Source organism: Takifugu flavidus, chromosome 18 (assembly GCF_003711565.1).
Source record: "Takifugu flavidus isolate HTHZ2018 chromosome 18, ASM371156v2, whole genome shotgun sequence".
NCBI classification, from domain to species: domain Eukaryota; kingdom Metazoa; phylum Chordata; class Actinopteri; order Tetraodontiformes; family Tetraodontidae; genus Takifugu; species Takifugu flavidus.
Window position 1 is genome coordinate 12,534,434 of NC_079537.1, and position 25,142 is coordinate 12,559,575.

Genomic DNA, 25,142 nt, shown 5'->3' on the forward strand with positions numbered 1-25,142 from the left:
TTTCGGGTTGGAGGGGATTCCGTGTGTGAGCAGACTTGTTTTTCCAGAAAACCGCACCAGGATGTATCGCCATGGCGATTTACCATCTCTGCATCTGTTGACGGGGTCGGAATATCACACCAGAAGTTATCGGAATTTTCAGGGAACATCGACTTCTGGTAACTTCCTGCAGGACTGAGCGAGACCCAGAATCCATCGAGGTCTTTCAGCTTTGATGTCTTTGATCATCTGCACCTTCTTTTTGAAAAAAACTGGACAGGAAGGATGGAAAATATGAGATGGCAGCAAGAGCAAAAAAAGTGGGAATCTGAAGCGGCGGCGGCGGCGGCGCTGGAAGAGTTAACGGCAGACAAAAGTGGATCCAGATGTGCCGTTTTTATTAATATCTGTGGCTGATGAATGGGAAGGTAAAATTACAGGCGCCAGCCGGGAGGCCCCGCCCACAACCACCCAGACGCTTCACCTCAGGGACGGTGAGAGGGCGAGACTCCGGGGGGGGGGACAGTGGCGCTCCGTCCCATCAGGATCAGCTCCAGAATCCGACGGTGAGACGTTGGGAGGATTTGGGTTGCCGGGACCAGATTTACGTCTGATTTACGTTTGCTCGATCCGTCGAGTCACCCGAGAGGATTTATGGCGCCAAATGTTTTTATTTCCCCCGACAGCCGTAAAGACGGAGCAGACGGAATATTTAGTGTTTTTCCTTGGGATGATTTGAAGAACGTGAACGTTTGGGACGGACAAACGTCGTCAACGCGTCACTTTCGGCCAGCGGCAGCAATATTTCGCACCGTTGACGAAGCGAGGAAACACGCGACAGAAACGTGTTGCTAACCAAGGCAACGCTAGCGGGACTTTACCGTCAGACCTGATCCAGGCCACCTCCAGGTCCGGCTGATCCGGTCCGGCTCTTCTAGGTCGCTAAAGTTTCCTCTCCGATCATAAAAGAATCCGACGCGTGACAAAAGAGGGTGGAACAACAAGGTTAGCTAAAGCAGCAGCCAGAACAGGTGACTCAGGGTAGCGTCGTGAAAAGCTAGCCCGGGGACACCACTTCCTGTTTAGCTCGCGGCGTCGTGATGCTCCGATCACAGAAAATGTGAAAACGGTCCATTAAAGGTCCCACGAACAAACACTCGTACAACTGCGATTTATTCTCAAAACCTTTGAACCATTAGCATGACTTGAGTTTACCAGAAAGCGTTTCCTGTTTCCAGGACAATAAATTCTGGGATGTTAGCGCTCCGACGAGCTCGCGGCCGTTAAATGACGCACGGCGGAAAAATGTTAATTGATTTCTAATCGTTGAAATCGGGCTGTTGGGTAAACAGGAGAGTAATTCCAGCACAGAGGAGACTTTAAAACTCTGGAGTCGGTCTGATTGCTCCCCGAGGAGACGCCCCCCCCCAGAGACCCACAAATGACATGTTTGTGTGTAACGTAATCCACTTTCTTTAAGAGGTGGCGCTCCAGTGGCAGACGCCGGCCCCCCCCAGGCTAACTCCTGTTGACGCTTCCACTCTGCTTCTGCTTTTGTCAACGTAAACGTGAGACGTCTTATCTGTTTGATTTATACGTGCACGCAGGGCCGTGCGCAGGCTTCCTAGGCCCCGGTCAGGGGGGGGGCGCCCCCCCACCCGAGGCTGAAACAAAGGAAAGCTCGACAACAACTTTGAAAAGATGCTAACAAAGATCGAGGTTTTAACAAAGCGGAATTTTTATGATGGGAAAAGTTGATCTGGAACTTTTTGGGAACCGATTAACGAAACGTTTACACCTGAAGCATGATGGGAAAAGAACACGCGGCTTTTGTCCTGTTTCCTCCGGTGGTCGTTCGCGGTATTACGTGATGGACCCGTTGGGGACGAGAGTGGGACCAAGAGCGGAACCCTGAGGAACACCAGGCCGACGGGAGACGAGCGAAGGTTCCAGATCCGTTTCTCCCCGTTTCAGCAGGAGAGTTGATCCCAAGGAGCTCTCAGAACCTCTGAACGGCGTTCCTGGCGTTCCAGGATGGTCCCTGTTGTGTGAGAGGGACCTCCAGAGTGATGGATGGTCTCCAGCGTGGAGACGCGCTGGTCTCTGGAACGGCCGCCGCCACCGAGCGGCAGATCAAAGGGAGCGTCGGAGGTCAGCAGGACACTTGACCCCGGCCCTCCTTCATCCCTCCATCACGGCCCCCCGCTGGATGAACTCTGACTCCGTCCTGGAACCAGAGCTGCTCCAGCTTCGTCCTCTTCACGAACAGAGGGGAGGAGGGCTGGGGGGGGGGGGGGCAGGGTGATGTATGCCGGGGTCCACTGGGTCCAGAGCAGGGATCCTAATGGTCTGCAGCAGCAGGAGGGCTGATCCCAGCAGAGGAACCATCATCAATAAACCCATCTGTGAGGGGGGGGGGGGGGGGGGTCACCAGATCCAGCCTGTCCAATCAGAACTGTCTTTAAGGCCCTTTGATGGAGGTGCCGGTCCAGAAGACATCACCTCGGCTCTTCGGTGAGTCCTCCTCGGAGGTTCTTTGTCCTCCAGGAGGTCACTTCAGTTCAGTGTGTTTTATAGTCGTCTTCATCACACGGACTCCTGGAAGGGCACAGCCGCACCACAGCAGGGTCCAAATGGACTTTTCAGATGTTCTCCTTCTTCTGCATCACCGGAACATCTGTCCCACCAGTCTGCTGAGAAGGTTCAGATTAAATCTTGGATGTTCTGTGGAGGACGGATGGAAAAGGTCCAACCGGCGCGTCTCCATAACGGGTCCGTCTGTTTTTTGCGTTCCGCCTGAAGGAGCGTTTACGGCTCCAGCTCGACTTCCCAGACGGTGAAGTATGAAAACGCTCGGATATCCGAGACGGCGAGAGCGACGCGCCGTCTCTCCGGTCTCCGTAAAACGTTGCTGCGATAATTAGTCGCTGCGACGAGCCGAAAGGTCGACAGACGTGAACTGAGAAGATCCGAGGAGCAACGTCGGCCGGGACGTTCTGGAGGTCCAGATCTGCGTTAATCTGAGGGATTTAACGAGATTTTCCTCTGACGGGGATGTTTGGCTCCGGCCGGCGTCTCTGTGGGCTTAGAGAGCCGAAGAAAGACTAAACAAACCCCCTCCAGGGGGCCCCGGGGGCCCCGGGGGCCACAGCTCCGGCTCTGCAGGGCTGCAGGTAAACCAGCGGAGGACTTCAAACGTATCGGCCTCATCTGGAATCAAAATGGCCGCTCATTAAACTAATTCAGGCCCCAAACGGCCAATAATTAGAATAACAAAAGAAAATGATTTCCTGTCTGTAAACTTGGAAATGTTTCGATGATCGGAAGACAAATGAGCTCGTTTAGCTTCTGAATTATCACGTCGTTTGCTAACAAAACAAAGCGAGACTTTTCTGATTCCTTTTTTTCATGGGAAACGACGACAATCTACTGCCGCTACTCTACATTAGCAGCTAACATGCTAACCGTCAGGTCTCCTCAGACTCTCCAGAGACCTGCAGGAATCTGGGCCGGCGGCCAGAAACCACAGAAGAAGAGAAGAAAAGGAGAGGAGCCTCCAGTCTGTACCAGGAGGAGGTGGGAGGAGGTGCCAGCCAGGGGTGCCCCTCCCAGCCACAATTAGCTTTAATCACCCCAAACACCCACAACCCACGTTACCCAGCCGCTCGCCAGCGTTACACAACGGCCTCGCGCCTGCAGCGACAGGCAGCCGGCGGCGGCGTGCACGTACAGCTGTGTACTGTCAACAGGCGGCAGCTCCGGTCCAACCCCTGACGGCGGCGCCCGACTCATCACGCAGAAGGTCTGAGAACCAGGACAGCAAAACAGACAGAACCACAGACGCAGCGGCTTGAAGGTCGCCGCCGCTGGAGGTCACCGGGCCGACTGATGTGGGTCCAGCGGTTCTCCTCCCACCTTTGATCCTTTAATTGCTTTGACTTTTCTGAGCCAAACTCAGCAATTAAAGTTGAAAAAGGAGCAAATGATGATAAGAGGCTGGCTGGTGTTAGCGTTCTTTACGCCGAGGAATCCGAGCGCTGAATCAAAGGATTCAGATGAAAGCACATCACGTGACAGAGCCTTCGTATCCATGGTTACATCGTAGACAAGCTAACTCGGAGCACTGCAAGCTAGCATCAACAAAGCAATTAGGGTGACTTTTATAAAACAGCCTCTTAAACAAATTAAAGATGCTTCCTCCAAATTAAATGGAAAAACCGTTAGCTTTATCGGCTAAGCTAAGTCTTTCCCTTTCAGGAAACAGCAGCGCTATTTGTGTGAGGAGAATAAAATTCTGGGACTGCTGCCTCCAGTTTTCCGTCTCCATAAACGCCACTGGAATCTAGAGGCCTCCATCAACATGTACCTGATTAGCACAGAGGAGCTAATGAACACATTTCAGGAGTTTCCAGGGTCAACCAATCCCCCGAGATCGCTAATCTATCTCTAATAGTGATCTATTAAAAATCACAGAAAAACACGCTGAAAAATCGGTTTCCTGGCAGAGCCGTTATTTTGTTACCTCTGGCAGACAGAGAGGCACCTGGGAAATCTGAGCCCACATTAGCGGGTAGAAACTATATCGCTTTCTTAAGCTAATTAGCTCCCTGTTTGACGAATCAGAGGAGCCTCGCTGCCAAGCCAAGAAACATATTTGTCTTCGAGCGGCCATCGTTGACCCAGAACATTCCAGGGATTACACGCTAGCACCAAAGGCTGTTCTGAGCAACTGACTTCTGTCAATGCTAACAATTAAAAACATCACAATTCCCCAGTTTATGTCAACCAAATTGAAAAATGACATGAACGACGCTGCTAAAGACAAGTTTTTACAGTCAGTGTTTACGGTTTAGTTGCTGCTAGGTGCAGTGTTAGCTAAAGCAAGATACAGCTAACATGCATTTACTAGCTAATGCCTGTCATAAATATCTAAAACAATGGTAAATGTTAGCTGTGCTAAATGTTAAGTAATGAGATGGACTGGGATGATTTCCACTCCACTAGATGGCGCAGGAGCTCTACCAAAGTTTCCATTAATCTCCGTCATTTTCCTATTAAAACTAGTATTTTCATCATGAAAAGATTATGCAGAAATGTCTCAAAATTCAGAAAAAGTTAAATATTTATAGGTGCTTGTGTGATTTTTGTAGCTTCTTTGAAACGAGGTTTATTAAAGAAAGAGGAGAATCCCGAGGCAGGCGGAAGTACCTGGCCTTCGCCAGCAGAGGGCGGCAAACACCAAAGATCCGAGAGCTGAGAGAAGAAGAAAAAGAAAAAGAAAAGGCGAAACCGGACGCGGGTTCAAACCAAACTTCTGTCCCAGAATGAGATCAGATCTTCTCTGATTGGTGAAAAGATTCCGTAAAGGTAAAGAGAGACCGACCTGCACGTGAGCTCACAGGAAACCAGCAGCATCTTCTTCCTCCAGGAAACAGCTGGCTCAACACGTGACGTCACCGGCAGCGCGAAGTGGCGGGAGCGCTGGGGGGCGGGGTCACCGAGGTCAAAGGTCGCTGTCCTGGACTGACCCAATCTGTGATCTGATCAGATTAAAGGATCAGTAATCAGACCAAAGATCCCTCGTTAGCAAATATGATCACAGGGTTTATAAAGATAAAATAAAGGCCGAACCTTTCTGGGTTTAGAAGGTGGGCGGAGCCACACCTGAAACTTTGATTAAAGTTCTGATGCGTTTCGTAAAGTTCAGCACATTTTTTCTAGTAAAAACAAAAAGTGTTGCGATTAAAGTCCACGTTCCAGCAGATCCTTCTGGATCCCGGCATCAGCGTCAGAATTCCTAAAACAGGTCTGAAATCCAAGATGGCCGCCAGAAGAAAGGTCCCATTTCTGTCACTCACCTGATAAACCAACGAGCTCCTCAGGACGTGGCTCCTGTTAGCCAGCATGCTAAATGCTAAAGGACATCAGGTTTATCAGTCTGCCAGCAGCTTCAGGACCTCTGAGGGGTCCTCGGGGGCTGAGGGGCTGCCCTACACCTGCCTGACCTGAAGGACCTGCTGGTGGTTCCTTGATTTCACAACATGAAACTTTAAGGTTTTTTTAAATGCTGAAGGAAAAAAAACTCAAACTTTATTATATTTGAACAAAAATGAATGAATGAATGAGTCTTTGAAAGTTTATTGATTTTCCTTCCACAGTAATAATCTCACCCCGACCTGATTAAACAGATTATCTGATTTATTAATCATAAAACGGTGGTTGACGTTTCTTCTGTAAACAAATCCAATCAGCACATCGATCAATAACATCAATAACATCAGCACATCGATCAATAACATCAATAACATCAGCACATCGATCAATAACATCGATCAATAATTCGGATTGATTTGTGCATTTTGTGATTTTTCTGATCACAATAATTCCACATTAAGGTCAGACTTTCTCCTCCAGGCTGGTTCTGACCCACTGGGCCCGGCAGCCCTTTAGGAACCTTCTGATTGGTCCAATCAGGCCAAACAGGCGTCCGTCATCTCTCCTGGGGGCCGGCGTTGCCACAGTTGCTAGTTGCTGTAGTTGCTGCAGGCCTTCTGCATGTCTTTCAGGAAACCAGGAACTCCGCTCTGAGCAACACACAAAACAGGATTATCCCACGGCGGCCAGGGGCCAGCGAACGCCACGTCCACACGTGCAGGGAGGCTCGGTGATGATGTCATCAGCTGATGACATCAGTCCGATGACATCATCACCAAAGCTACAGGAACAGAAAACTTTTTACTCAAACAACAAATTTATATAATCCACATTAATATGTTGAAGCTTCTGACAGATGGAAACAGCCCCCCCCTCTACCCCCCCCCAGGGTCTCAGGCAGTTCTGACCTCCACCCCCACATGTGTCTTTCGTTAACGCTCCTCTCCTCCTCTCCTCTCCTCTCCTACCCTCCTCCTCTCCTCTCCTCTCCTACCCTCATCTCCTCTCCTACCCTCCTCACCTCCTCTCCCTCCTCCTCTCCCCCCTGACCTCCCCACCTTCCCTCCTCATCTCCTCTCCTACCCTCATCTCCTCTCCTACCCTCCTCCTCTCCCCCCTCCTCATCTCCTCTCCTACCCTCCTCATCTCCCCCTCCTCATCTCCTCTCCTACCCTCATCTCCTCTCCTCCCCCTCCTCCTCTCCCCCCTCATCTCCTCTCCTACCCTCCTCATCTCCTCTCCTACCCTCCTCATCTCCTCTCCTACCCTCCTCCTCTCCCCCCTACCCTCCTCATCTCCTCTCCTCCCCCTCCTCCTCCCCTCCTCATCTCCCTCCTCCCCTCCCCCCCTCCTCCCCTCCCCCCCTCCCCTCCTCCCCTCCCCCCCTCCCCACCTCCCCTCCTCTCCCCCCTACCCTCCTCATCTCCTCTCCTCCCCTCCCCCCCTCCCCTCCTCTCCTAATGGAGCTAACGTTCTCTGTTAGCCTGGGACCAGCGGCTAACGCGGCAGCTAGCTGGCCATGGTGTGATGTCAGGACTCACTTTAGCCGCCCAGTTCACCAGCCAGGTGGGAATCATCCCGCCAGGATTATCGAAGTAGTTCAGGAAGACTGAAAGAGAACCGGTGGGTCATCAGGTCCACCTCGCAGAACCAGAACCAACGTAAGCTCTCGTTAGGACACAATTCTACACGGTTAAAAACGCCGCACCTCTAACGAGCCATTTCTGTCTTTGATGTTGAGGCAAGAGAACAAAGCCCGCTCTTACGTCACCTTTGGTCCCGTGGGCTCCGTCGCTCTCCAGCGCCACACTCTGGTGGTAGTCGGTGACCCGCAGGACTCCGCTCTTCTCCGGACACGGTGTCTCCGGGGAGCTACGGGCCAGGATGACCCAGATCTTCCTCCCGCCCACGTCCAGGTCTCTGCGCTCCCTCACGTACACGTACTGAGCGGATGGGTTAAAGGTCCGGAACTCACCTGTCCTGAACATGGACTCTCTGGCGGAAGGATACGTCTCTGTTGGACAGGGGAAAGGGGTACTTGACCTCCCAGTAGACCGCCGTGTGTCCGCCGAAGTCCTGCTCATAGAGCGCTGAAACACAAACAGCCGATAAAAACTGTGAGGTCACACAAACACCCTCGAGAAGACGATTTAGGAGGGTTTGGTTTGGGTTTTAATGAGCAAAAGTGTTGCTATTCTTTCACCTGATACGACAACAATCAACAAATTCAAACATTCAAACTCGTCAGCGCGTTTCCTGTTGCTGCTTCTGGCTCCGCCCCCAGACGGGCTACACGCCAAACGTCACAATCACGACACATTTCATAGGGAAGCTACGTGAACTAGCAACAGAGACGGCTAGCGTAGCAACAGAGACGGCTAGCCTAGGTCTGCAGGTGACATCAAGGTGTTACCTGGTAAAAACTACACATTAATCAACGTTATTCCCAGATGAGAAGATCTGAGGAGAAAAATGGAAAGTGGTTATTTCGGAGTCGGCAGGAAGTCCAGCCGGACAGGTGACAGGAAGTCGACCTCGCCCACGTGGTTTCTACCTTGAACATATTTATCCCAAGACTTCCGATAGGTCAGGTCCATATAGACGTCGGCGCACAGCTCCGGGCCGCAGCTGTTGAGAACTCCGTAAACTTTGTACTCATAAAGTCCAGTTTCCTGTAAACAGAACCAGCGGTTAGGCCACGCCCACTGCTAACACGGCGACATTAGCCAAGAAATCTCTACAACTGCAAACACGAATCACACTAAAGTGTACCGAGACACAACGTTTGAAGACTTTCTTATCGTTACAGACTGAAAACAGTTAAATATAAATATGAAAATTCAGCACCAATCTGTGAAAGTTGTTTTAATTGATCTGAAATGTTTTTGAGAGCTGCTTTGATGTTTCTGTTTCCGACATAAAGACCGAATCATTCTGATTAAAATGGTCCATTTGAATGTCGGTCCGGACGCCAACACTGGTTCCAGTGGTTCGGTCCAGTGTTCGGTTCGCTCCAGCGCTTCATGTCCTCTAGTTTCCGGGTTCCTGGCGGTGCCGACCGCTGGGTCAGCGGGGTTCCGACCAAACGAACCCGGCTAAAATCATCTAAACTCATGAACATTTAGAAGAAAGCTGGACTTTTAGTGCCGTTGCTTGGGAAACCAAAGCGGTTTGGCCGCGGTGTGGAGCGGGCAGTCCGGTTCCGGGCGGGTACCTGCCGGTACCGGCGGTAGATGGCCACCCCCAGGGTCTCGGTGAACAGCTCCCATCCTCCCTCCAGCTGCGGCTCATCCAGCTCCTTCCAGGCCGCCTGGAACTCTTCCTCCCTGAAGCGGAGCGACATGACGGCGTTAGCGGCGACCGGATGTGTACACACTGCACTTCCGGTCGACCCTTTCACGATAAAAGCACCTTCGTTCTGCGTGAACGGCGGCAGCAGAGAAACGTCGCATAAATCCCACAAAACCCCAAATATTCCGATTAATAACTGATGTCTTGTTACACTTTCTTCTCTTTTTGATGTGTAGGGAGAAGATAATGAAGGCATTAATTTACCTTAAATGGACTTTTATTTTTAACCTTTTAACAGTAACTATATTTTCGGGATGTTATTTCCAGCAACAAATAATGTTAATTCTAGAAAGGTTCTTAAATATCAAAGTTCTGGGGTGAAAATAACTTGATTGCCTTTTTTTCATGACGTCTTTTATTGTTGGGTTTTGTTCAAGAACAAATATCGTAAATTTCTGATTTTTTTCCCATCATCTGACTTCTGTCTGAGAAATTAGAATTTATATAAAACTTGAATTTCACACCGGAAATGTGGTTTTCACTTCAGAATAAATGTCACCCCGGGGCTACGCTTGCTTTATTTTGAAAGGCCTGCGACATCCCCGTGTTTCCTGTGTTCTGTCCAACTTCACGAGCCTCACCGGGAGTTGAAATAGTTGCGTGAATGAACCCGCATCTGCGGACTCTCCGTGAATGAGACCGCGGCAAACACGTGCAGCAAAACGAGATTTCATCTTTTAATCGGATCAGTTCGGAAATTAACCCTGAAAATTGGGACGCGTCGGTTTTTGCGTCATGGAACAAAGATCTGAGGTAAAGAAAAAACCTTCTTTGTTGCGCAAATGTTGCGTTTTCTGCTCAGAAACACGAGCTGAGAGTTCATTCCAGTTTAATGGAATTAGCTGAATCGGATTATCTTTTCTATGGATGTAATTTTGTGGCGAAAAGATTTAAATGTGAGATTTCTGCTTTAAAATAAATAAAATGTCGATTCTGCCTTCAAAGTTTTTTCTCAGAATCATGAGATTTATTTCATAAATGAAGTAAGAAATTTAATGAATTGTGTCGAAATAAAACAGATGTTTTAATTAAGAATGAAAGATTAAAAAGATTAAAAAGATCACAAATCACACTAAACTAATTTGCTTTGTTTCATAAATCTTTAAACAGTTTTAAAATTTTACCCCCAAAATCTTCACATTTCAATATCAGTTCTTTATTCTTTTGATTTTATAAAAGTCTCCTTTCATAAATCAAAAGTTTCGTTTTATCTGATGTTTTTGATTTTAGCTTTAAAATCAGAACAAGAATCAACCTCACAATTTAGTTACCGACAGATGTGACCTTTAACCTTTGATCTGGTGTATTTTGCTGGTTTTTCTGGTGTATTTTGCTGTTTTTTCTGGTGTATTTTTCTGGTTTTTCTGGTGTATTTTGCTGGTGTATTTTGCTGTTTTTTCTGGTGTATTTTACTGTTTTTTCTTGTGTATTTTGCTGTTTTTTCTGGTGTATTTTACTGTTTTTTGGGTGTATTTTGCTGGTCTTTCTGGTGTATTTTTTGTTTTTTCTGGTGTATTTTGCTGGTTTTTCTGGTGTATTTTGCTGGTCTTTCTGGTGTATTTTTCTGTTTTTTCTGGTGTATTTTGCTGGTTTTTCTGGTCTATTTTTCTGGTTTTTCTGGTGTATTTTGCTGTTTTTTCTGGTGTATTTTGCTGTTTTTTCTGGTGTATTTTGCTGTTTTTTCTGGTGTATTTTGCTGTTTTTTCTGGTGTATTTTGCTGTTTTTTCTGGTGTATTTTGCTGTTTTTTCTGGTGTATTTTGCTGTTTCTGGTGTATTTTGCTGTTTTTTCTGGTGTTTTTTCTGTTTTTTCTGGTGTATTTTGCTGGTTTTCTGGGTATATTTTGCTGTTTTTTCTGGTGTATTTTGCTGTTTTTTCTGGTGTATTTTGCTGGTCTTTCTGGTGTATTTTGCTGGTTTTTCTGGTGTATTTTGCTGGTTTTACTGGTGTATTTTGTTGGTTTTACTGGTGTATTTTGCTGGGTTTATTGGTGTATTTTGCTGGTTTTACTGGTGTATTTTGCTGTTTTTTCTGGTGTATTTTTCTGGTGTATTTTGCTGGTTTTTCTGGTGTATTTTGCTGGTTTTACTGGTGTATTTTGCTGGTTTTACTGGTGTATTTTGCTGTTTTTTCTGGTGTATTTTTCTGGTGTATTTTGCTGGTTTTTCTGGTGTATTTTGCTGGTTTTACTGGTGTATTTTGCTGGTTTTTCTGGTGTATTTTGCTGGTTTTTCTGGTGTATTTTTCTGTTTTTTCTGGTATATTTTGCTGGTTTTACTGGTGTATTTTGCTGGTTTTTCTGGTGTATTTTGCTGGTTTTACTGGTTGTTGCCGACCGCCGCCGTTTGCGGGACAAACTACGGCTGATTTGGGAGCTCGCCTTTCAGCCGGGCTGTAATGTCATATCCTGCTCTCCAGGGAATGTCTCAGCTCGTGCTGGGGGGGGCTCCTGCGTCACTCTGACACCCTCCGCCGGGGGTGGGGGGGTGGGGGGGGGGGGAGCTGGCTGGTTGTTGGAACTCTGAGAAACTGATCAAAAGTCTGAGTCTAATCGAGGTTCCCCACAGAATTCTGATTAAAAACAGGAAACGGCGATGGTTTCCATGGAAACGCTCCCAGGAGCTCTTGAGCAGAAGCATCTGTTCTGTGTTCGTCTCATGTCTGACGCAGCTTTTCTTCCTGTTGGCAGGCCGGGCGCCGTTAGCGAGGAGGACAGCGAGGAACCTCCTGGGTTGGCCAACAGTGAGCGGCTCCCTCATCTCTGCCATGCCACAGGAGGTCAACCAGGACGCCATGAGGTCGCCCGCCCCCCCCTGAAACCCGGCATCAGCGAGCAGCACGCCGAGGCGGCCGCGAAGGTCAGCGTCCCCCTGGTCAACGAGGTCCAGCTGATGGCGGCGACCGGCGGCACTGAGCTGTCCTGCTACCGCTGCACCATTCCCTTCGGCGTGGTGGTCCTGATCGCCGGGGTCGTGGTCACCGCCGTGGCCTACACCTTCAACTCGCACGGCTCCACCATCTCCAACTTCGGGCTGGTGCTGCTGTCGGCCGGCCTGCTGCTGCTGGCCTCCAGCGTGGTCTGCTGGAAGATGAGGCTGGAGAGGAAGAAGGAGCGGCGGCGGGAGAGCCAGACCGCCCTGGTGATCAACCACTGGAACCTTTTCACCTGACCCGGCCGGCGGTCCAGACAGAACCAGCACCCCCAACTTCAAACACCTTCTGAGGACTCATTTGTCAAAGGAGCATCTGGCGAGCAGGAAGCTGAAGATGAGGCAACGGCGGCTAGCTGGTGGGAGCTAGCGCTAACTAGCATGGAGCAGTTGAAGAGGGCGTCAGCTGGATTCGTTTACGAGCTAAACTGTTGTTAATTTGTCAAGTATTCCGAATGGTTTTACCAAAGAGAGAAACTTTATTTCCCACTCTGAACTGGGACCTGGTGATCCTGGTTCCCCTTTCACACGTCTCTGCCGAACGTCTTCAGGATGGCGGCTAAGAATCTTCGGATACGAATCGTCGGTACTTTGAGTTCTGCTCAGATTAGATTAGCTCATTTCCTCGTTAAGAACTTTGCTCCTCAATAATCCACATGTATAAGCATCTATTAGCATCTGGAACAGGTGGCGTTAGCCTCCTCTCCTTCGATACCAAATGTAGCAACTGTGTTTATTCATCTTGTATTTTGCATTTCTGAACTGTTACCGTGACGTGACGAAGTGTAATAAACTCGTTAATACAAATGTAGCAAAGATGGCGACTATTGTTTAGCTACCTTTAGGCTAACGATGTTAGTAGCTTATTAGTTTAAGGTCATCTTAGCTTTTGATGTTAGCAACAATGTAGTAAAACACCTGCAACTAAAATATTTTTGTGAATATTTCGATGTCTACGTTTAAAAACAGATGATTGAAAGCTAATGTTGCTCTTCCTTTGTTGCTCTGTGATGTTGAAAATAGACTAAAAACACTGACGAAGAATCAAATTTAAGGTTTCTTAAATGTCTCAACAATCAAATAAAGTTTTTAATGCGAAAATTAAACGTTTGTGTTTAGTTCTGTTAGCGCTTCAGTTAGCTGTTTAGCCTGAAAACCAAAAATCCCTTCAGCCTTTAAGCAGTTGTACTTTTTAACACCTGATTAAAGGGTGAAGTGATTGAAGTGATGATCTTCTTTGATCTGACCATCAAATTAGATTAAATTAGATTAAGATCTTTAACGGTGATTTATCCTAAAATCTGAATCAGTTCACGTCTGAAAAAGAAAACGGTGAATTTCTGGGCCCAGTTCCAGAACAGTTCCTTCAACTGGTTCTGACTCGCGTCCCCGGTTCTAGACCCTCATGGTCTCAGGTCTTCTGGCCTCCACAGGTGGGTTAGGATCAGGATCTGGAGCGGTGGTGTTCACAGGAAGTTGACCTCTCCTGTTTGACCCCTGCGGCGTTTAAAATAACCTCGACGTGGACGCGTATTTATAGGCTGCATCTGCGTTGCTGCGACACCAGACACGACAATCAAACGGGTTCCCTGCGTCAGAGGAGAACCTCAGACACACTGGGGGAGATCCACACACACACACACACACACACACACACTCACGCACGCACGCACGCACGTACACACACACACACACACACACACACACACCACACACACACACACACACACACGCACGCACGCACGTACACACACACACACACCACACACACACACACACTCACACACACACACACACACACACACACTCACACACACACACACACTCACACACACACACACACACAACACACACACACACACGCACGCACACTCACACACACACGCACTCACACACACACACACACACACACACACTCACACACACACACACACACACACACACACACACACACACACACACACACTCACACGCACGCACACACACTCACACACACTCAGCAGCTATATGTTGTTGGTGGCCTTTACTGGGATTGATGGGACGTTAGATGGAATCACTGGAGGCTGGAAAAACTGCTGAGGCCACATGGAGTCCGGCAGCTGTTCCCGTCTCCGTCTGCGGCCACTTTACAGGCTGTTGACGTCTCCGGTGGCGGCTGCCTGCGTCATTTTCTACCCCTCACATGGTCGTCGGACTTTGTTTACCAAGAAACAGGAGGAAGACAAGCGTTCCCGAAGATTACGAGGCCGGCAGTGGTTCCCTGTGGCTGGTCCTGGAATCTCCGGCTCCATCCGGATGTTTTCCAGACCGGCCCATGCTGTGGGATCATTTTACCTCCGACACCCAACACGCACACTCAGGAATTCCAGACTTCAGCACAAATCAGCTGTTAGAGGATCAGACGGAAGTCTGAACCTGGTGTTGACCAGGTCTTTGATCTGATCAGGTCAGCTGATCAGTAATCTCCAGGAACCACATGGCTGCCCCCTGGTGGATGGCAGCAATATAATCCTTAAACCCCTCCCACATGGTGACATCAGAGGAGCGCTGAGCCATAACAGAACTTCGAACTTTCTTTGATGTCTGTGTTCAAATTCCTGAGCTTTATGTCAGATTTAAGGTGAGAGGGAGGAGCCAAACTGATACAACTGTGAGAGGGAGGAGCCAAGCTGAGACAACTGTGAGAGGGAGGAGCCAAACTGATACAACTGTGAGAGGGAGGAGCCAAACTGAGACAACCGTGAGAGGGAGGAGCCAAACTGAGACACCGTGAGAGGGAGGAGCCAAACTAAGATAACCGTGAGAGGGAGGAGCCAAGCTGAGACAACTGTGAGAGGGAGGAGCCAAACGCTAGAGACAACCGTGAGAGGGAGGAGCCAAAATAAGACAACTGTGAGAGGGAGGAGCCAAACTCTAGAGACAACCGTGAGAGGGAGGAGCCAAAATAAGACAACTGTGAGAGGGAGGAGCCAAACTAAGACAACTGTGAGAGGGAGGAGCCAAACTGAGACAACCGTGAGAGGGAGGAGCCAAACGCTCGAGACAACCGTGAGAGGGAGGAGCCAAAATAAGACAACTGTGAGAGGGAGGAGCCAAACTGAGACAACCGTGAGAGGGAGGAGCCAAACACTAGAGACAACTGTGAGAGGGAGGAGCCAAACACTAGAGACACAGGTGAGGGAGGGAACAAGACGCAGGTGACAGCCATCAGTGTTTGAATCTTCTACGTGAATTGTTACTTTAATTCCATTTTAATTCCGACCTTCTCCACCACTTTTCCAGCCTTTCTTTACAGGGGAACGTTCCGATGGCGGTGACGTCATCGTCCAGCCGTAACGGGATTCTGTGGGAACAGGAAGTGTTCCGGATGAGGCTTCAGACACTCGCGGAGCCGCTGGCAGCACATGAAACGCTGCGTCTCGCTGTAACTCTCCCGTTAGCTTTACTTGAGCCGCTCCTTCATTAAAGCCTCGTAAAAACGAGGAGTCAGCAGAAGTGGTGGAGGCCATCTGAAGCTGCAAACCAGCAAAACATCCCAGCTAGCGCCTCCTATTCATGTCAGCGTTTGTCCAGCTGTGACCAGATGTGCCGACGAGCTAAACACGATCTCTGATTCTCGTCCTTCGAGCAACAACGTCAGAACCTGATGACATCGGTCGCCAACGTTCCCTCCAAAAACCCCACAGATTTACAAAGACTGTAGCATGAAGCTGCTAACTTTGTTAGCCATTTAGCACTTTAGCGAGCATTGTTCAGCAGAAGCTGGTCATGCTAGCCTTGTGTTTAGCGCCCTAGCGCCTCTGCTTCATGCTCGGAGCTGCAGAAACAGCGCCAACGCCCTCCCTGATTGGCTCCACATGTGCGAGATCACATGTTGACTTTTCTTCCTCCCCGGCGGAGGTCTGCGAACGGTATCGCGGCGCGATGACGCACGTGTGTTGCAAAAGAGCGCCTGGAGTTTGTCCCCCCCGGTGGTGATTGGAGCCAGCAGGAGGAACCGCGGGCGGATGCCAGAACTGTGGAGCGGCTGTTTCTAATCTGCTGATGCTGCTCTGGCTGCACAAACAGAAACGTCGAGGAACCTCCTCAGGAGGCTCAACGTCGCCGTTTCCTTTGAAAAGTGGGCCTAACGCTGAAGCACTGTTGCCGTGGTAACAGCACAAAAGTCCCAACAGCGAAATCATGCATCCTAAATATGTGAACGTCTCAGAGGTTGATGGATCGTGTTGATGTTAAACCTCCGCGGGCGGTCAGGAAACATCAAAGAGCTGAGCGGCTAAGGGCGGAAAGGGGCGGGGCTGAGGTGTGGGGGCGGGGCTTCTTCAAAGCTTCAGTTTCATGTGAACAGCTGAGCTTCTCTCTCCCAAACAGGCAACCATAAAAAAGTCGGATTCCTGTCTGTTTTGGAGGTTAGCGTCCATTTTCCTCCCGGAAGAGACACAACAATCCGATTTTCCTGTGAAATAAAAGCCAGCGTTTGTATTTGTAGCTACTCCTGCTGCTGATAACGGACGGCGAGCAGCTGGTTCCACATCCGGCCTCTTCCTGCACGCTGCCTCAACAACCAATCAGAGCAGCGGTGGGTCGCTAATGCTAACCATAAGTACATATATCCTGAGTGTCCGCTCTGTTGTGGGCGGGCTCTGATCGTGGTCATCAGGCTATTCACCCACCCGCTGCTACGCCGCGCGTCACTGCTAACCTCAGGGGTGAGGAAGCGCCTCCTAATGAGATTTAGGGTTTTTCAGGCGTGGACATTCCTGCGATGACGTACGCGAGACAAAGGCGAGGCGCCAGTTTTATGGCTCCCTGCTGGGCGTCAACGTGGAGCATGACAACACGCTGAGGTCGTTCATCAGGGGAACATCCTAATGGGACAGAAACCGTTAGCCTGTTAGCCTGTTAGCAGAGGAGTCAGCACAGAACCTTTAAGTTGGCTGGGGTCTATCGAGCTGATCGTTACCTTAATCAGGAACATCAGCAGGAACATCTTCCTCCAGCTGCTGCCGGTTGCGTCAGCAGCTGCAGAGGAAACCGTGAACTCTGGGAGGAGAACGTTCCCACACCCAGAAGAAGAGACACAAACAGTCGAGGATCAGGAAGGAAGAGCTCCTCGTCGGGCCTTTATCGGCTCCTCACGACGACCTTCACCGTTTCCGTGGTAACCTGGAGCCTCTCAGGTGTGTGAAGAGTCGGGTGGTGTTGGAGCAGAGTTGTGTAAGTTGCTGAGAGGTCGACACCAGCGGAGCCCAGCGGGAGGTTGCTTCAGCTGTCCAACGCTTGCGTAACAAAATGAGCTCATGGAAACATCTGTGAAGACACAACCGGGAGGAAGGATCACTTTCTCCACATCACCTGCCCCCCCGACACCTTTGACCTCCAGGCCAACTCCAGCTGGAGCTAAAACTCCACTTTAGACCATGCTAATACCTGTTAGCATCAGAATAACTCCAATATCGTAATACATTTTACAACCAGAGGGGTAAAAATACGTGTATCGTCCTCTACAGCCTAGCCTAGCTAAGCTCCGCCTACATTCATAAAACAGGCGAGACGACTTCCAGTCCTCCACAACCACTTTCACACCCGCCTGTTTCCGGCCTCTTGTTTGTTTTGGGAATCGTTGCTGGGTGGGGTCAAAGGTCAGATATCTGCTGGGTCCAGGAGCCTCAGTGTCTCACTGGATCAACAGCCCGTCGGAGCATCTGCCGGGGCCGCCGGACTCCCTGGCACGGAGCCGCCGGTTCCCTGAGTGGGCCACAACAGGAACTTCCCCCGGGACACAAAACTCTTCCTCCGCCATTTTTAGCGCTCCAAAACTTTGAGTGACGGCGAGATGATGGGAAATGTCTTCACACCGAGCTAACAAACACGGGAATGTGCCGGAAGAATCTGAACACAACCAAAAACACATAAAAACTATTTAAAACTCGCAGAGCGAGAAGCTAACGGGAGCTAACGGGAGCTAACGGGAGCTAACGGGAGCTGACGGCTGTGTCTGATGAAGCTACATTTGATGCCAAATATGCTCAAAAAAATGAACTGAGTCAGTTTCTTCCTCTGATCCGCGTCCGGAGCTTCCTCGGCTCCCTGCTGCCCCCTCCTGGCTAACAGGAGTTTCCAAAAGACGCATCAAAGCGGTGCGACTTCAAACCTTTAATCCCACGTGTTCATCAGACTTTCATCAGTGTCTCCAAATCACGTCATTTAAATTCTGGAGTCAGAATAATGTTCTTGATGTTATCGTGAGATTATAAAGCAGAGCAGCGGTTTGTTTCAGCGCTAATCCCTGATTCCCTGGCAGCCTCACACACACACACACACACACGCACACACACACACACAGGCAGGAGTTTCTCTAATCTAGATTATTGGCGTTAACATGTTGATGAAAACGGAGATTTTTCATTTGGTCGCTATGTTTTGCACAGCTAACCTTGCTAGCAGGTTTAGCATTTACTTAGTGACCAGATGGCTTCCTCTGTCAATCCCCACTCACAATCAAGATTAAGATTACACCACACACACACCCACACGCACACACACATCGTAAACACAAGTAATTAATGTTCACTTGCAGATGATATAACGGAATCCGCGGCGCTGCGGCAGCTTAGGCCGCCATCGATCAGAGACGGGAGGAGCGACCTGGATTAAAGTATTTTTACCACATGAGCTCGGCACTCGTCTGAAAGCGAGAGGCGAGAGTTGGCCGAGCGAGGGGGGGGGCAGATTGAAGAGGATAGAGCGGCTTGTCCGGGACCCGGCTCAGTCTCTGCCCGGCCTCGGAGGAGCCCGGCATGAGGAGGGATCATGGGCTTTCTGGAGAACTACCAGGAGATCGATCCCGTCACCCTGAACCTTTGCATCCTCATCGCCAGCTACGTTATCTTGCTCCTGGTCTTCCTGATATCCTGTATCATGTACGACTGCCGGGGCAAAGATCCCACTAAGGAGTACGCCCCGGACCCGCAGCCGACCCAGTCTCCCATCAGGCTGGTGGTGATGCAGAGCTCTCCGGCGCCGGTGGGACGGTGGGACGCGGCCAACATGATCACCACCTACCATGAGCCCAAACTGTCGGACTTCAGTGAGAAGAAGAGCACGATGGTGTGAAGCTGGACTCTGGACTCTCCTCTCTACGAACTGGACTTGATTTACTTTCGCTTTTTCGTGCTTGTGGTCTTGTTTCTTTCTGCCGGGACCATGCCGGGCTTGGACCTGCACCGGGGCAGATTCGCACGGTAAGTTCTGCGTAAGTGAAATCCCTCTTGATCTGGAGGATCTGGGACCAAAGCCTGAAGGTCTCCCTGGGTGGGGAGGGTCTCGGCTCTGTGGGTCGTGTCTCTCAAGGGAACTCAGGAACAGAACCGGCGGCCCAAAGGTGGACTTTGTCCTCCAACTCAGATATCTGCTTTAACTGCCATCGGAATCAGAGCTGCCTGTGTCTGACTGGCTGTTCGGCTCGAGGGGAGCGAGGTCTGCTGGACGGCCGGGTTCACCGCGGTTCTGTGGGTCCATGAGGGTGCCCTAACCCTAACCCTAACCTCAGAAACAAAGGTTCCTGATTCCTGGTGACCTCTACAGAGGTTATGCCTCAACAAAGTTGCCTCATTTCAGTTTTATTGTGGTTCTTCCAGACCTTCACCAGAGGTGAAGCTCTAGAACTATCTAGAACTCAGGCAGGCGTTCCTCCAGGAACCCTTTGATGTTTCAGGTCATTCCCAAATCAAATCTCATCAGAATCACTGCTGAGGTTCTGGTTCTGTTTGAGGAACAGCTGCTGGTTTTATAGCAGGAAGACGAGCAGCTCTTGATCCTTCAGCAGCTCTCCAAAGATCTCCTCTGGGAACCAGACCGGATCCATCAGTCCATCAATCAATCAGCTGATGGATGATGATCCAGAAGAAGGTCAACTCTGCTCCGCTGGTGGTTGGTGGTGGTTCCCTTTAGCGGAGCAGGTTCTAGACCCTGTGAGACCAGCGAGGTTCTGGTTATATTTGGTGTCTGTAATCTGGTGTCACCTGGCACCTCGTCCAAACGGTTAAGACCTGAGTTCTGGGTAAAGATCTGGCCCGTTCCGGACCTGAACCGGTGGCCCGGTGAGTTCGGTTCGGTTCGGCTCAGGTCTGAGAGCCTGACCGGCTGTTCTGGGCTCTTGCGAGAGCTTTCTGGGCTCTTGCGTGCAGAACTTCTGTAATCTGTGACCAGTCAGCCTGATTAGCTGAACGGTCACACGGTCTGAAGCCCAGATCCGATCTGGATGACTGTGTCAGGCACATATTTCAGGTGACACGTATATGCTCTATCATGACCTCTGACCTCTGCTGCATGAGGTTAGCCCCATTAGCATGTTAGCATCAGACAGCCTCAACGAGATGAGCTGGATTGTGAAGGTTCCTCTAAATGAGCAATTGTTTGGTTCTTCAGTGACTCTGACGAGGAATCGGGCTGTTTGTTCGTATGTCTGAGGCCCTCGGGACCGGGTTTGGATCCTGGTCCCCCAGGGCCACGATCCAGCCAGCTTTCTTAGCTACCAGGCAGGAAACGCTTTTACCCGCCGCTGCGTCGGCCAGGAAACCTGGCTGGGTTGCGGCCCTCGAGGACCGGGTTTAGCCATCCCTGTTATAGATGTTCAGCCTCTGGGATCAGGCTGTTTCCCAGGAAACGACAGTATAAATAACAGCTCAGACCTGGAAGAAGCTGCAGAACTGAACCGACGGTGGTTCCAGCTCTGCCAGCAGAAATAGAACCAGCAGACCTGGAGGCCGGTCTGTCTAATCCTTCTGAGAAAGGCTGCACCATAACGTGGACTCTGAGAACTCCTCAGCCTCCAACAGGTCAACTGGACTTCCCTCTGGTTCCCTGAAGATCCTGGCATACGAGAGGTTCTGAAGAAATGGAGGAAGTTCCTCTAAAGGAGCAGAACAGGAACCTGTGGGGCGTTCTCCTGGATACCTGAGAACCTTCACCAACGTAACCGTGGTAACATCACTCAGTGGGAGTATTCCGACCTTTGCTCCCAACCGTTCAGGTCCAGGTTCAGGTTCAGGTCTGTTCAAGCAGCGGGTTTGAACTCTGACCCCGGCGCTGCTCCACGTGGGCGTAAACACGTAAACACCGACCGCCGCTAACGACACGCAGGAGACGGAAAAGTGCTGCGGAGACGAGATGGAGGCTTTAAAGTTCCACCTGTCCGACAGCATTAGTGGATTTAGGCTAAAACCAGAACTTTTGGTGGTTGTACCTCAACCTTCGGTCCACAGTTACGAGCTTGAGATAATCTGATTGCTTTAATCTGACTGGACTTTTATCGTTCTTCCAGTTTTCTGGTGTAACTGGAGGCGTTTCTCCTCCCTCGGATGGATGAAACAGCTTTTTGGGTTTTGTTAATGAGCGTCGGAGCATCGAGGGAAGCAGTAAACCAATTACAGAGCTGTTTAACGCGGGTCACATGTTAAGATTACTCTAAAGCCTCTTTCTTTCAGAGGGAGCTTCCGCCCGTGGCGTCCTGGAGCGCTTCTGGTTAAACAATCGCCACCTTTGCTCCGGGCGGGCAGGGCCAGCCGGCCTCGTGGCATCTTCTTTTTCTTCTGAGGAGTGAAGGTTTACAGAGGGGTTGGGATCAGGATCCGGTCAGGATCCGTCTGATCCTCACGGGACGGAGCTGACCTCTGACCCCCGAGCTCACGTACTGATGACATCACTTCAGCAGCGACGGCGTTCGTTAGCAGAAATATTTACTTCCTGTTTTAAAACCACCAGGCTAATCTGCAGATTATACCCAGATAGATTAGTAATCTGATTATTCATCAGTCTAACGTAAACCTGCCCCCCCCCCCCCACATAAGCAGATCTATCTATCTATCTATCTATCTATCTATCTATCTATCTATCTATCTATCTATCTATCTATCTATCTATCTATCTATCTGAGGTACCGCCTCTCAAATGTGATTGGTCACATTTCCGGCTTCCTCGTTTCTGATTGGTTCGCCTGCTTGTCACTCAGAAATCAGCGCTCTTCAGCGGGTGCTCGGCACGACTTTGCCGGGCGGAGTTCCGAGCTTGTTGGGGGGTCTTCGGGTTTGTCTCCGGGGGGTCACCGGTACTCATGGATGCTTCCGGCGGACAGACGAGGCACCGAGCCGGCCTTGTGACCCAGAATGGTTCGAAGGAAACGGCTGAAATGGTGCCTGTAATGTAGGAGCCGCCGGTGCCTCGTAGCTGTAGAAGTTAGCCTGTTAGCCGCTAATGCTAGGCCTCCTCTCTCCTGCTGGACCCTTTTTGGTTGGATTCTTTTCTCCTAAAGCTGCTTTTTCGGATCTTTTCTCCCGTCTTGGTCGGCAGAGATGGCGAGCGTGGGTCTCCAGAGGTGGGTGAAGGTCAGGGTGGCGTGAAACCTGTTGAGATGGGGCCTTCTCCGGGGATTCCTCCTGGTTCGGTGCCGAAAACTGCTCAAATCTGTCTTTGTGCCCTCAATTAAATGTTTAATTTCGTTATTGTGAACATAAGAGTGACGGAACACTTTAAAACTGCTTCCTGTCCGCGTGTTTTAGCATCGCAAATGTGTAATTACACGTTAATATGGGTGTTATTAACCTTATTATCGCTCACCTGCTCTGCTTTTGTCAATCATTAACGCGACTTTTGCTGCTAATCTGGGACACAAATATTGTTTTTCACCTGCAGATAAAATGACCTTTTTAGGTTATTCATACAAAGCTTACGGCTCCTAAAGCTCGGAAATTTGACACATTTTTAGGGAAAATGAAGTGAAAAAGCAACAATGTTGATTTTGCCTCCGTGTTTGTGCGGTTTGACTGTTGCATTGTGGGATTGTTGCACGTTTGTGTTTGTTCTGAAGGAATCGCTGATCTATACAATCTGTACGTTTCAGGTTCATGAACAGACGGGCGTTGGCTAACTGTCGCTACCAGCCCACCTGCTACGAGCACGCCGCCAACTGCTACACTCACGCGGTGAGCCTCCTCTTGGCCGGCGCGGAGGTCGGCTCAAGGTCGTTCTAAACTTTCCTCTCGGTGGTCTCCCTCAGCTCCTCATCGCTCCGGCCTTCATCGGCATGGCGCTGCTGTACCGGCTGTCGGACACCAGCTGGGAGCGGCTGACGGCCTGGGTGTACGGGATGGGCCTGTGCGCCCTCTTCCTGGTCTCCACCGTCTTCCACACCATCACCTGGAAGAAGAGTCACATGAGGTCTGGAAAATCACATGCTTTTATTTTGGCGCGCTACTTCCTGTTTAGCTGTTGGAGTCGACGGAAAGTTCTGTTTAATGCTCTGATTCTGAACTTCTGACCATCATCTTCCCGTGTGCGTGTGTGTGTGTGTGTGTGTGTGTGTGTGTGTGTGTGTGTGTGTGTGTGTGCTCAGGTCTATGGAACATTGTTTCCACGTGTGTGACAGAGTCGTCATCTACTTCTTCATTGCTGCCTCTTACACGCCTTGGTAAGGGCTGGTTCTGAGCCGTGTCCTGGTTCTGACCCGTGTCCTGGTTCTGAGCCGTGTCCTGGTTCTGACCCGTGTCCTGGCTCTGTGTTCAGGTTGAACCTGCGTGAACTGGGCCCTCTGGCTGCTCACATGCGCTGGTTTGTCTGGTTCATGGCTGCTGCTGGAACCTTTTACGTCTTCAACTATCACGAGAGGTGAGTTTGGCTGAAGCGGCCCGGTTCTGATCCGCCTGTCGCTCGTGTGTGGCGCTGACTGTGGCTCTTGTGCGGCAGGTATAAAGTGGTGGAGCTGGCCTTCTACCTGACCATGGGCTTCTTTCCTGCTTCAGTGGTGGCATCCATGGTACCAGTATTGATCTCCTCGTTACATTGATGAGTGATCGGTTCTGTCGGACCTATCGGACCCTCTGGGGGCTGCGCCGGGAACCGCAGCCGTAGTGTTGAGCCCTTTTGATGGTTCTTCCGCCCTCTTGCAGAACAACACCGAGGGTCTCCAGGAGCTGGCGTGCGGCGGTCTCATTTACTGCCTCGGCGTCCTCTTCTTCAAGAGCGATGGCATCATCCCCTTCGCCCACGCCATCTGGCACGTCTTCGTGGCGCTGGCTGCCGCCGTGCATTATTACGCCATCTGGAAGTACCTGTACACACCGGCCAAGGGCGACGCCCCCCGCCGGTCGTGACCACGCCCCCCCCCCGCCGACGATCCACCGCTTTGGTTTGGGCGTGCAGGAGCGGAAGGCGGAGCTAAAGATCAGAGCATGAGATCAAAACATATTTTTGTTAAGTTTGTTTTCCGCAAAAACGAACCAAAGATGAACGAACCGGGCTCTGTGACGTCATCGGGCCTGGGACCGGTCACGTGACCGCACCAAGCCTCACATTTCTCCAGCAGGTTTCTCCTCCTGTGGTGCTCTGGCGCCCCCTGCTGCTGCTCCCGGAGCATTTCCGTGCGCGTGCGCGCGCACAGTGTGATGAGTTAATTTATTTGCAGTGATCTGTAGAGTACGGGAGCCCATTAGGGCCAAAAGAGGCGACGATTCAGTAGTTAAAGTCCCAGCTTTGACCTTTCTGTTCCCATTTGGGTTGTTTTGAAGAGACAATTGAATCGTGTTTTAGTTTCTTTTGAATCTAGAAGAATGTTGAAGATTTCCAGCTGTTTCCAGATGTGACGATCATCAGCGTCGTCACCGTGCTTTTTTAATTTTCTACTTGGCTCTCGCGTGTCTGTGGCTCCTGAACTTGAACCACTGCTTTTGTAACCTGTGTCTGTCGCTGGTCATGTGACCCTGGCCTTCGTGACCCTGCTTCCTGTCTGTGCTGTGGTGCCGCTGGTCATGTGACCCTGCTTCCTGTCTGTCGGCTGTTTCTGGTGCTGAATCAACCTGAGCGACTTGTGATTCGACGCCGTCACGTTTTTACCACTGACCAATAAAGTGTTTGGACGTTTCCCGCCGACAGTTTCGGGCTTTTTCAGACCAA

At 50.3% G+C, this 25,142-nt stretch overlaps 4 protein-coding genes across 4 annotated transcripts; 3 read left to right on the forward strand and 1 right to left on the reverse strand.

Annotated features, from left to right (window-relative positions):
* Positions 1 to 6,101: 6,101 nt before the first annotated feature.
* Positions 6,102 to 9,293, reverse strand: pctp (phosphatidylcholine transfer protein). The gene is made up of 6 exons (XM_057015313.1): positions 9,128 to 9,293; positions 8,468 to 8,585; positions 7,924 to 8,003; positions 7,685 to 7,856; positions 7,455 to 7,522; positions 6,102 to 6,563 (listed from the first exon to the last, which is right to left on the reverse strand). The coding sequence occupies exons 1-6, from the start codon at positions 9,254 to 9,256 to the stop codon at positions 6,504 to 6,506; spliced, it is 627 nt and encodes a 208-aa protein (XP_056871293.1). The 5' UTR covers positions 9,257 to 9,293; the 3' UTR covers positions 6,102 to 6,503.
* A 2,662-nt stretch (positions 9,294 to 11,955) lies between these two features.
* tmem100a (transmembrane protein 100a) lies at positions 11,956 to 13,010 on the forward strand. Its single transcript, XM_057015315.1, is given in 2 exon segments — positions 11,956 to 12,076; positions 12,079 to 13,010. Coding segments are annotated over 2 exon segments (402 nt in total). The 5' UTR covers positions 11,956 to 12,030; the 3' UTR covers positions 12,435 to 13,010.
* Positions 13,011 to 17,138: 4,128 nt separating this feature from the next.
* On the forward strand, positions 17,139 to 20,287 carry LOC130514547 (small integral membrane protein 36-like). The gene has a single exon (XM_057014204.1). The coding sequence runs from the start codon at positions 19,008 to 19,010 to the stop codon at positions 19,308 to 19,310; it is 303 nt and encodes a 100-aa protein (XP_056870184.1). The 5' UTR covers positions 17,139 to 19,007; the 3' UTR covers positions 19,311 to 20,287.
* A 1,918-nt stretch (positions 20,288 to 22,205) lies between these two features.
* On the forward strand, positions 22,206 to 25,116 carry mmd (monocyte to macrophage differentiation-associated). Its single transcript, XM_057014203.1, has 7 exons — positions 22,206 to 22,569; positions 23,095 to 23,176; positions 23,251 to 23,411; positions 23,587 to 23,661; positions 23,757 to 23,858; positions 23,937 to 24,006; positions 24,140 to 25,116. The coding sequence occupies exons 1-7, from the start codon at positions 22,547 to 22,549 to the stop codon at positions 24,341 to 24,343; spliced, it is 717 nt and encodes a 238-aa protein (XP_056870183.1). The 5' UTR covers positions 22,206 to 22,546; the 3' UTR covers positions 24,344 to 25,116.
* Positions 25,117 to 25,142: the final 26 nt, after the last annotated feature.

Coding starts and splice junctions, on each gene's coding strand:
- pctp (XM_057015313.1), bottom strand. CDS start 9,256: ATGTCGCTCCGCTTCAGGGAGGAAGAGTTCCAGGCGGCCTGGAAGGAG. Junction 7,857..7,923: donor TTCCCCTGTCCAACAGAGAC/GTATCCTTCCGC, acceptor CCATCCGCTCAG/TACGTGTACGTGAGGGAGCG. Junction 7,523..7,684: donor CGGAGCCCACGGGACCAAAG/GTGACGTAAGAG, acceptor GTTCTCTTTCAG/TCTTCCTGAACTACTTCGAT.
- LOC130514547 (XM_057014204.1), top strand. CDS start 19,008: ATGGGCTTTCTGGAGAACTACCAGGAGATCGATCCCGTCACCCTGAAC.
- mmd (XM_057014203.1), top strand. CDS start 22,547: ATGGCGAGCGTGGGTCTCCAGAG. Junction 22,570..23,094: donor GCGAGCGTGGGTCTCCAGAG/GTGGGTGAAGGT, acceptor TGTACGTTTCAG/GTTCATGAACAGACGGGCGT. Junction 24,007..24,139: donor CTTCAGTGGTGGCATCCATG/GTACCAGTATTG, acceptor GCCCTCTTGCAG/AACAACACCGAGGGTCTCCA.